At 35.5% G+C, this 11,608-nt stretch overlaps 1 protein-coding gene across 10 annotated transcripts in view; it reads right to left on the reverse strand.

Moving 5' to 3' along the window:
* The window catches only part of LOC106678964 (intermembrane lipid transfer protein VPS13A), a 92,820-nt gene that overhangs the window by 49,930 nt on the left and 31,282 nt on the right, over positions 1–11,608 (reverse strand). For all 10 annotated transcript variants that reach the window (XR_010842926.1, XM_067045528.1, XM_067045526.1 and 7 more), the window contains 10 exons: positions 10,693–10,800; positions 10,382–10,508; positions 10,134–10,305; positions 9,671–9,879; positions 9,393–9,567; positions 9,161–9,289; positions 8,154–8,298; positions 7,843–8,065; positions 6,878–7,099; positions 2,722–2,834 (listed from right to left, as the gene is read on the reverse strand). Coding sequence is in view for 9 of the 10 variants with exons in the window: in XM_067045528.1 (XP_066901629.1) it covers positions 2,722–2,834; positions 6,878–7,099; positions 7,843–8,065; positions 8,154–8,298; positions 9,161–9,289; positions 9,393–9,567; positions 9,671–9,879; positions 10,134–10,305; positions 10,382–10,508; positions 10,693–10,800 (1,623 nt within the window). In the remaining variant the exon portion in view is untranslated. The remainder of the gene's footprint in view (positions 1–2,721; positions 2,835–6,877; positions 7,100–7,842; positions 8,066–8,153; positions 8,299–9,160; positions 9,290–9,392; positions 9,568–9,670; positions 9,880–10,133; positions 10,306–10,381; positions 10,509–10,692; positions 10,801–11,608) is intronic.

An 11,608-nucleotide genomic window follows, 5' to 3' on the forward strand; every position in this document is an offset into this window, starting at 1 on the left:
GAAACGTCAGCATAAAATAAATAAATATGGTTTTGTTTATTTATGTTGTTCTTTGCTGACCGCACCCCCCAACAAACTTCTCCAATCATTAATCTACGGTCAACTATCTACACCTCATTATGTATCCTGTTTTAAGCTAAGTAGACTTTTCTCATTTTATCAAAGAAAAATTTACTATTTCAGAATCTAATATACTTTCTCCCAAGTATGCTCTAAGATTTAATGATTTAATTAGCAAATACCGATTTCATCTAAGAATTATAAGACTTCTAGGAGTTTATAAAATTGTATATTTTCTTGAAATAAATAAAAAAAAAAACTGGTAAAACTTCTTTTCTAGTATGTTGATATGTTATAATGTTCACAGACGCCAAAATGCAATAAAAGAGGTTAACTATAAATGCTAACGATTTGTCCCTTAATTCTTATAAGTATGGGAAGGATTTGAGACAGCTTTAATAACACAACATTGGCAAGAACATGAACAAATAAGCACAAACTAGAGCAGTGGATTTGTTGGGACAACAGAGTTGTGGTACAAAAATAGTCTTTAAACAGTTAGCTTTGGGCTCATAGCTATGGGTGTTGCGCTACCAAACTGTTAATGATATATTTTTCTTGGTGTGACTTTAGTAGGGGTTCCACCTGAGTTTGATCCTCTATGACTCCAATAGGGGTAGACTTAGCAGTGCTGATAATTATCCTTGAGTTCATAGTTGTAAAGGTCATGTGGTGTTCTGCAGCAATATGTTAAGGGCATAAAAGGCCCGGCGGTCGTACCACAGGTATAATTGTGATGAATAGCGCGCTGTCCTCTGTGGCTAGTACAAATCTAAGGCCAGACCATATTGAAATGAGGTGCGTTCACGTAAGCGGAAGTCTTGGAATGAATTCATCGTCGAGGAGTTATCCAAAAATCGCTGGAGTATTCTGTATAGGGTGGCCTTGAGGGGACCCCACTGCAGGTGATTTCAGCTTTGAAGCATGGAGGTAACCAAGCATCTACTCTGGAAGAGGCAGAGAAGATGTTCATCGAGGAAACATACCCCAGGGATGACCCATCCCAAGATAATGAGGAGGATAGATTCATAAGGCTCGCCTTGATATGCCCACCTGGTACGGATTTGTGCCCACTGTGAGACATATGGATCTCCGTGAAGCTGTACCTAAGCAAAGGACTGGTCATGCTCTAGGTTTGGACACGATCAACGCGGTAATGTTAAACTATAGTATGCCCTACATTGAAGAAAATTTTTTACAGTGTTCAATGACTGACTGCCTGGATAGGGGATACTTTTCAAGAAGCTGGAAAATTGCTGATGTCAAGCTACTCTTAATTCTGTACAAAGGAGGAGACAAGGATAAGCAGTTAGCCAAGTCTTATAGGCCCAAATGCCTCCTTCCAGTAATAAGCCAAGTGTTAGAAACATGGTGTTCACTAGTCTGCGACCAGTCTTCTCAAGAGCTAGGCTTCTGTCTTTAGCCATCCACATCAGTAATGGATCCACTAAACACAGAAGAACTGCAGATGCATTGCTGAGAGTGCGCCGTGATGTTGAAGAGAGGGTATAGGTACAGGGGCTCCTCCTGTTTGATATATCATCTGCCTTTGATAGTGTATGGAGGCCAGGCTTCAGAAATTGCAAAAATATGAGACCCCGAGTAACTAGTACGACCTTTTGAAGAGTTATTTTGAGGACAGAATGGTAGCCAAGGCCCACCCTATTACTAGTACACCCACCCTTAGTACAGGATACAAGGAGCAGTGATACAACCCAATGAGGTTTTCATATACCTTGGCGTAAGACTTGGAAGAAACTTCAATGTGATGCCTCTCTTAGACTACATGAGGAGTAGGGTATCCCTTGCTCTTAATGGACTTAATCGTATTGGGGGTGCATTTTGGGGCCTTAGATACCCAGAAACACTTCCATTTATAAAGGAGTGGTTGTGGGTATCTTGAGATATGCGTTCCCTGCGTGGAGTCGATATCTCTCGCAAAGACAGAAGAGCAGGTTGGTGACAATTCAGAGGATGGCTCTGCTGCAAGTCACTTGTTTTAAGTAAATGCCCCCGATATGATATGATTAAGCAATTATGAGGTCATGTACTGACAATAAAAGTGAGTGTAGGATTAAATCCAATAGGAATACTACAAGGTTGGCTCAATTGGGTAGGCTGAAAGTGCTCATGAGGAGACTCTTTAATATAGCCAAAAGAACAAGCAGTTGGGACGTGAAATGGAACCTACATCTTATAAATGTAGAAAGATATCAAACCCTGTTTTTCTTTAATCACAAAGAGAGTGCTTTCTAGTTCAGCAATAGTAAAGGGTGTACCACTAATATTATTATTATTAAATATTGCAATATTAAACAATTCTATACATCCTGAGAAATATTGAGTTTATTAATCTGAGAATATTAGTTAGCTGCACCCATTATTATGGATCAGCTGTTCCACAGACCTTACAACTGGATGGTGTGCTCCATGTAATGGTAATAAGTATAGCTGAACTGATTTTTATTATGAAAATAATGTACCAATAAATCACAAAAATACTATGTATGAATGTGAAAGAAATGGAATCCAAACAAATAAACATAAACACTATGTGGCATACTTAAGAATCATCAACATACCTAATTGATGTAATATTATTTATTTTTCATTTTTTTAATATTCAGAAATTTAAGGTGAAAAAGAAAAATTGAAACATACCTCATGATATACAATTTCAACTGGTTCTAAGTTGATAGTCAGTCCGTAATCTGCTTCTGAATTGAGAGGATTCTTTTCAAAATCAATAGAAAGAAAATTTGAAGCTGTATTACCTAAAAAAAAAATTGCTAATTTTTGTAGTAATTTTTATAAATCAAAGATAACAACAATAAGGAAATAAAATAATTATAAAAGATATATAAATATTTGCTATTAATAACAAAAAAAAAACTACGATTTTAAACACTTCTTTGCTTATTCATATCAATTGTGAGCACATCAATTTTCTATTAATTTTATTATATACGTACATATAAATAAAAAAATTTTACACAAACTCTGTCGTTTTTTAATTTCAGGTGCTTTTTAAATACTGCTCAATTTAACTTCTTAAGTATCCTCTTCCCGTTTTAAGTAAATGTTTCAAAAGTAATATAGGAATGTCGCTTCCTCGGAGTTTCAGTGGGGCGGGTTTGCAGGGAAGGATTCCCTTTTGCTATTTTTTGTGTTATGACCTCCTATTGAGAGATTGTGACATGTCGTACATTGACCAACATAGTCGCTTAAGTGTTAAAATAAGTAAGGCTACCATGGAGGGTGAGAGTGGCAGGTTTCACATAATTTCCCAATTTTATACACTTTTTAAATATTGCTTGATTGAACTATCTAAAAGTCTTCTTAAGTAAAATTTTTAAAAGTGATATAGGACTGTCACTTCCTGGGAGTCAGGCCAAGGAAGAAGTGGCTCCACCACTGCCAACGCTAGTGCAGTCCAGAAAGCCAAGCCTGTACGGGAAGACATCACCTCTGAAGTGATGGGAGGAACACCCAAGAAGCAGCAGCCAACTCAGCCTGCCCTGGCGACGTGTGCCTCTGACATGCCAATCATCGAACAGCTGTGCACTCGCATGGACCAGATGATGGGCATGGTGACAATGCTTATGGAGATGATGGGCAAGTTTCTTGCACACCACTATGCCTGAGCATGTAGTCATCAATTATAATGCCAGAGGCCTCTCACTGAAGCAGGCTGAAATCGAGCTTCTCATGCAGCAGCACAGACCATCAGTAGTGGCCCGGACAGACACCATGTTCTCCACCTCGTCCCGGATGTACTTTCAAGGGTACTATGCAAACCAAGAGGCCTGCTCACCTGGTTCTTGTGAAGGTATCATGATCCTGGTCAGGAGGGACATCCCATTAAGGATCATCCCGAACCCAGTGACGGCGACCGAGGGAACTCATCTAGTCACAGTGGATGTGTGGTTTAAACACCGTTACACGTTCACCTGTGTTTATAGGTGGTCTCAAATCTCTGAAGCTATTACTGCAACACGCCCAGGCGATGAGCCGGCATATTGTCCTGGGAGACTTCAATGCCCGGTACACTGCCCGGTTGTGTAGTAGTAATCCACTGGGTACCTACATCACCAAGACCCGGCTGGCTCTCTTCCACCCGGGAGTGCACACCTTTAGGCATGTGTCCCACCCTTTGTGTACAAAACCCTTGACCTGCTCCTGACCAAAAATATGCACACGGTTACGGATTGTCAAGCATTACCCTACGGACCACCGGGCCACAGGCCTGTACTTTATACTTTTGAGGGTACGCCTGCCACACCACCACCACCGGCAAGCAAATTCCTACTCTACTAGGTCGACTGGAAAGGATACAGGTCGGGAGTTGCTGAAGCATTACCAAAAATTGTACAATATTGTACACCGGAAGAGGTGGACTCAGCGGTGGAGGTGATCACCACTACTATCCAGGAGGCAGCCAATAGAAACAAAGTATATATAATTTCTACCCCCTCTCCAATGCCATCAGGAAGCCACCGAACCATATCCTCACTCTGATTGGCCGGAAAAATAACCTGCGCAATGTCTTTCAGCGCACACATGATTGTAGCTTAAAACAGGTCATCAATGCGATGAATCGGCAGATAGCTGCACTCATGCATGACTGGAAGAACGGAGGACTAATGATGACCATCGAAAGTTTTGGAAGCTGGCCAGGAACTTTGTCACCAAGAGAAGGACTGTACTACTTACTGCTGGGAACAACCTGTTGAAGTTTGGGGAGAAGGCTGCCCTCCTGGCCTCAACCTATGCAGCAATGGATGCTGAGCGGACGTCTAATGCTCCTATACCACTTGGTAGGTCACCAAGTCCAGTTGAGAAGCCCATCATCTCCACCTTCAGCCAGCTGGAGACGGTACTACGCCACACTAAGGGTAACAAAGCGTCTGAGCAGGATGGGATCCCAAGTGTACTCTTGAAGATGCTTCCCAGGAAGGGTAAAGTCTAGAACTATGCGATTGTAGTGCCGCTACTCAAGCCGGGGAAGAAATGTGACTTGCCTGAGCACTACCGCCCGATCAGCGTCCTCTCACACATCAGCAAGGTTATCGAACGGCTTCTACACCACCTTATGGAACACTGCAGGGAAGCTGATGTTATACCCCCAGAGCAGACTGGATTTTAGCAAGGTGTCGCCTGCGAACGCCATCTGGCGAACTTCAAGAGCACACCATAGAGCAGATGAATAAGAACTATGGAGACGGCTTTCATCTCTCTGGACTGCAGCCAGGCCTGGAGTACCTGGAGTAGTTCAGGTTCCCTGCTGCTCTATGCCGACTGATCGGAAGCTATCTTAGTGAAAGATCTTTTGCCATACGAGTAGGCAGGGACTTCTCATCTCCGGCCCCCACCAACTGCGGAGTCCCTCAAGGCTCTGTGCTGGGACCACTACTGTTTATCGTTTTTATGGTACCAGTAGTCGCCCTCAAGCACCCAGAGGCAGTAGTAGCATCCTATGCAGACAATATCAGGATCTACGCCTCCAGTATGAGTCTGAAGGTAGCTCTCCAATATGCCGAAAATGCTTCTGCTACATAGGCTATACCACCTGCTCACTTCTCAGCAGATCTCACTTTGGCTCAAGTTGAAGATTTATAAAGGAATCATCCACCGAACTCTGCTCTATGGTGGCCTGATCCTGTGACACCTCTTCAAGACCACGCTGAAAAAGCTGCAGAGTCTCCAGAACTCCCTCCTTCGGCGAATAGTCCGAGGAACTTCACTCCAAAGAGCTCTGCAGCCTGAAGTCATCTTAACCCATATTATCCCCCAGTGGAGCGGCCCTCCCTGTTCTTTGTACCCCCTGGCCAGCGGCTCCTGTTATAAGTTAAATATTGTAACCCCGCCTTCAGCGGACCCAGCCCAACTCCTTATAATACCACATGGCAAAGGAAGGGTACAAGTTACATGTTTATATACTCAGGTATATATTAATATTGTTATATAAGTATTTTCAATAAAGGAAGTAAGAAAAAAAAAGGAGTTTTAGTGCGAAGGAATTACAAACTACCAGATATACATATAACTCCTATATGTATGTATTGAATAACTTATTTCGTCATGGGAGAAAAAAAAAATAAAAGAAGAGTTTTAGTGAGATAGGTTGCCAGGAAGGATTGTCAAATATCACAAATATAAGAATAACTTTATAATAATTTTAATTTTAATTTTAAAGAAATAAAAAAGTTATTAGAGCCAAATAAATTGAAAAAGGTCTAATGGAAAAATGATAAGGTTCTATTTTTTTTAAAACTGATTAGGATTAATCTCAATTACTATGGCAACAGAGTTCTTTCAAAGTTATTTTCAAGATCAATGACCTTTAAATTACCATTTTAAACATAGGAAAAATAAAAATATATTGTAAGCAAGTTTTAGCGAGTAACATTGTAGTGAACAGGAAGTAACAATGAAATACTGGAGAGACGAGTAAGAGAAAATCTCAATGCTCTAGCTTGAATGTGTATTTATCTTATCATTCTGTGAAATAAGTTTTCAAACACAATTTTCAGTTGAATCAATTTTTTTTAATTCTGTGCTATTTATTTTATGTTTTTTTACTTCATGTCACTGGCTAATAGATGGTGGTGAAATTCAAACAGTATATGGAAACTCACAATTTTTCCAATAGATCCTTCAATTGTTATTAGTATTTAAAAAATAATTATTTAATGAGTACTAAGAAGAACATTCACTGGATGAAGTTTGATTGATTTTCTATAAACCTATTAAGTAATTAGAAATTCTAAAATATAAGCGAGTTAATAAAGGTATATAATATTTTGAAAAAATTCACCTGTGTATATATTATCAGCTGTGATGATTGGAACTAAGTCATGCTCCAAGCTGATGCCTTCGATGACAAAACTTTCAACCCTTCCAGATAGTTTAAATGCCTTTGCTGAAGGTCTAGTCTCAAGGCTGGCAAGAAACTGAGCCAGGGTTAAAACCATAACTTCATGGCCACGATTCAATAAACTGAGTGAACAATTAGCCAATGTGAAGTTCACCTTATGTTCTGAAAAGGGAGAAAAAGCTGTACAATCTAGAGATATTTAGATTAGTTTTTAGAAAGTTAAACAAGCAATATAATTTGAGTTAGGCAATTCAGGTAAGTAAAATAAAAAGGTAACTGAGATCTAGAAATCTTATAATTAACAAGATTTTTCAACTAAATTAAAAATAAAATAATTAACATTAATTTAATTATATTCAAGTATCAACCAGTGATTGAATGGGTGGATGAAATACAATAAAAAGATAAAAATCAATTAAGAAGTCTATTGATGAAACAGTTAGAGGATATCTCAGGAATGTTTAATACATCAAGTATTGTAATTTCTATTTATAATGTTTTATAATATTTTTGTTTAAATTTAAATTTGTGTATTTATTTTAATGTTACAAAATGGAGTACATTTCCATCCAATTCTTTTTTATTCCAAATTATCCATGGAATCTCTGAAAGAACAGAATAAAATATTTTGGAAAAATAAAATGTATTTTATTTAAAAATTTTAGTTAATTTATATTACAGTGAAAAGTTTTATGATCGTCAGATTGAGTTATAATCATATTTCCAATACAGGTAAGAGGTGTAGATTATTGATCATTAACCAACTTATTTTAGGAAGATTGTAAATAAGATTTATTCTGGGTTTGCAATAACATAAATTCTAACAAACATAAGTATTTTTTTAATAGGGGAAAATGAATAAAATTGAAATTAAAAAGGAAAATATTAAAATAAATTTCTATTACCAATATACTGTTTTGGTTTTTCAATTTCCCCTGATGCTGCCTCATTATAACCAATAGCATCACATAACATTGTTTTTTCAGAAGGTGACAATTGTGCCCAAATGCCTCTACCAGTTCCAGCAGTAACATGCAATTCAGGATGAGGCTCAGAGTCTGCTCCTTTCTTCCACCAAATGCCTCCTTTCTCATAAGCTTTGACCCTTTCAGGTTCTTCCTTTAACAGCTGAAAATAAATTAATAAACAAGATTGTAGCAATTAAGAGGTATATTATAGCAATAATACTATTAATAATTATTATGCTTTTAATAACCTGAATTTTAGCATCCTCCCGGGCTATGATTATATCCGTTATTGATAACAGATCTTCACATTGCTGTAAATCAAGTTTTAATTCAGTGTCAGTTGGTTTCAATAAGGTTTGTTTATAAATGTCTCTGTACCGTCTATAATTTTTCCTGGAACATTTATAAAAAGTAAAAAAAAGAATAACAATACTTTATAAACATTATATTAACCATTATTTTCCATATTAATATATTTATTAATTAATTAATTATTTGAGAGTGGTTTATATTAATAATAACATAACTACAAATGAACCACCTAACTCTCAACAGTATATTTTAATTCTCCAACGTTTCGGCTCTTCTTAACTGACCCGTGGCAAGTCAATAATTGAGTATGTTGAAAAACATTAGTATTATGTGTGAGGGAATAATATGGTAACAATGTGAAAACAATTATTAGGTTGTCTCCTTGACAATGGTCCATGGGACTCCTACAGAAGTATCATAACCTCCTCGTTATGGATAGGGGAATTCCAAGGAATTATTTTCATTAAAATCAAAATAAATACAGCTTGTGTCTGTTCAATCTTTATGGACATGAAAACTTCCTGATGATTTTCTTTCAACTCTTTAGTAAATGGAGATTGGCAACTGTAGTTTAAATCTAATGAATTACGAGACTAGTAATTAATATAAACTTTGATAATTTTTATAGATTTAGATTAATCACTAATTAATTAATAAGTGGAATTTCAATCAAGAAGGAGGGAGGGGTCAGACCAATCAAGTATAAAAAAATATATGCTTTTCTCTTGATTATAAAAATCATATATGCTTCAATATATATGAATGAAATTTGATTTATATATATATTAAAATACTAAGCATTACAAAATATTACAACTAGATTTTGTATATACTGATGCATGTATGAAAAATACAAACTGATACGAATGAATAAAAACTGCAACAGGCTCAGTAAACACTAAACTGTATGATCAATGTAATAGAGTTCCATAATAAATACTACCTATGAGTTGAAATTCGACTCCAAGTATATGGCCTAACTCTTTGTTCTAAAACACCATTGTAAAGATACTTCCACCAACATGCTACATTACCGCTCACTGATTTATTTGGATGATACTGTCTATACTTTCTGAAAATATCAATATTGATTAAATCAAATTTAGCTAAAAATTACAAACAATTTAAAAAATATATATATGTAAATTGCAATATTTATTATGATGATGGTATACCTATTAATATTTATTCGTTTAAATGAATCCATGAGGTCTATAAGTACAAGATATTGCTGTCTAGAAAGTTGTGTAGCAGCGTCTTGTAACACAAAATCGACCAACAGCTTAGGTACCCTTGCCTCATTTGATTTATTGACAATCAATTTCATTTTTGCTGTTATCGGTTTTAAAACTGCAATAAAGCATTTATTTAAATTATGCCTGATAAAATAGAGTATATCAAAGATAAGTGATCAAACAACAAAAAATAACATTTAATATTATTTAAAGCTTACTAAATTCAAATTCTTCTCCTTTGACACTGAATGTTTCAAGGCCCCTTTTCATATCTGATCTCCAAGTGTAAGGAGCAGCAGAGTCTTGTCCAGGAGCTTTTCCGACTAATTGTGAACATCCTGGGTTACAATAAATTGAAAGTGATTCTACCTTAACCATTTGATAAACTGATGATAATCCTTGCTGTGAGGTAGTTGGTTTCCATTTACTGTAACAAATTGTTCTTCATTAACAAAATAAATAAATAATAACACTATAATATAATAGTAAAAAACTAACAAAATAGCTGTCAGTATAAATTTAATACACTTCAATTTGAAGAATTTTAACAAATCATTTTATATAAAGGCATACAAATACAAAATCTGCTTTGTACTGTATTCACATCAAATCAATGAACATTGTACGAGCACAATACTGATAAAACCAGTGCCTGACAAGTGCATACTAGAAGAAAAATACCTATTTGTCGTTTCTATAGAAAGACTCTGAAGGCACAATCCAAATGCGAATAAAGAATCACTGTTCAGCTTTGAATCCTCATAACGTACATGAATATTATGAATAAACACTTGTAAATTATTCATAATAGTTGTAATCAAGTTTTCTACAAAACTAGGTGATTCCGGAGCATCTGAAAATATATAAAAACTATAATAATTAGCAACAAACCAACAAAAATGAGAAGTGTAAAAGAGATAGGTTTCCACCTGTTCCTAAAAAGTGGCCAATTTCTAAAAGTTCTAATTTTCTTCGTTTTGAAGCTCTTATCAAGCGTTTCTCTTTTTCAGGATCATATTCTCGGTCTGTGATTGGAGCGACAATTACATATATGTCCTGTAAATAATTGATTAATAAATAATTTAGGTTTCAACATTTTATTATTTGCAATTATAAATTAATAATAAATAAGGGCAAATGTATTCCTCATATTTTATTATAGCATATGAAGCTATTTAACATGTCAAAAAATAACTTTGACTTGATTTACTTTGAAAATGTATGATTATAATTAACTCACCTCCATCTCTATGGCCACTGACTGTTTGTTGAAACACCCCCATGGTATTTTTATGTTTATTCTGCCAATTGTACCAACTTTCACTTCAATTGGCAGATCTAGTTCATACTAAAAGAAAGATTATTTTAAAATCACGTTAGTATCATAAATAAATTATTGGAGGAAGATTATTGACCGTATGAAGTAGATTGGAGGAAGATAGTCCGGATAGCAGTCAATAAAGGTATCAACATAGTAAAAGAAAACTATTTATTGTTAACAAATGTTTTGCCCCACTTTACAGGGCTTTGTCATGACTAAATGAGAAAACAAGATACAATAATTTTAGAATTATCAGAACACTGAAAATAAAAAACATTTCGAAGCAATTGTTAAGTTTATAAAGTATATAGAAAAACTAAAATTAATAAAATATTAATAATAACAAGGAAATATACATGTTGGTAGACTAGAGACAAGTTGTTAATAAATATAACCGGGTGTGATATAAGTTCTCAATATAGATTTAGACACATAAATTGTAGGAGACTACTCATTAAAACTGGTTTTATATATGGTAGAGAGGAAGATGTATTAGGTACAACAGATAAGTGGTGTGGATATGGTATAGGTAAGGTATAGTAATATGTAAAAGGAGATATTAAGAAATTGGACAAAAATGAACAATAGCTATAACAGCCTGATAAGAATGATGTTCAGATACCAACTGAGCAGAAGACAGGAGAAGGTAGAGAAAGGATGAAGTTCCTGGGTGGTGACAGATTTTTATGATATATAGATGGGTAAACAGCAAGAGAGTCAAATCTCATATCTAATATTACAATAGGAAAATGTATGCAATAAAATCGGAGGTACAAATATTAGATATTACATAAAAATATAAATATATTGATAGATTTCTTAAAATATATAAACA

Source organism: Halyomorpha halys, unplaced genomic scaffold (assembly GCF_000696795.3).
Source record: "Halyomorpha halys isolate HHAL.00 unplaced genomic scaffold, Hhal_1.1 Scaffold170.1, whole genome shotgun sequence".
Classification (NCBI taxonomy): Eukaryota; Metazoa; Arthropoda; class Insecta; order Hemiptera; family Pentatomidae; genus Halyomorpha; species Halyomorpha halys.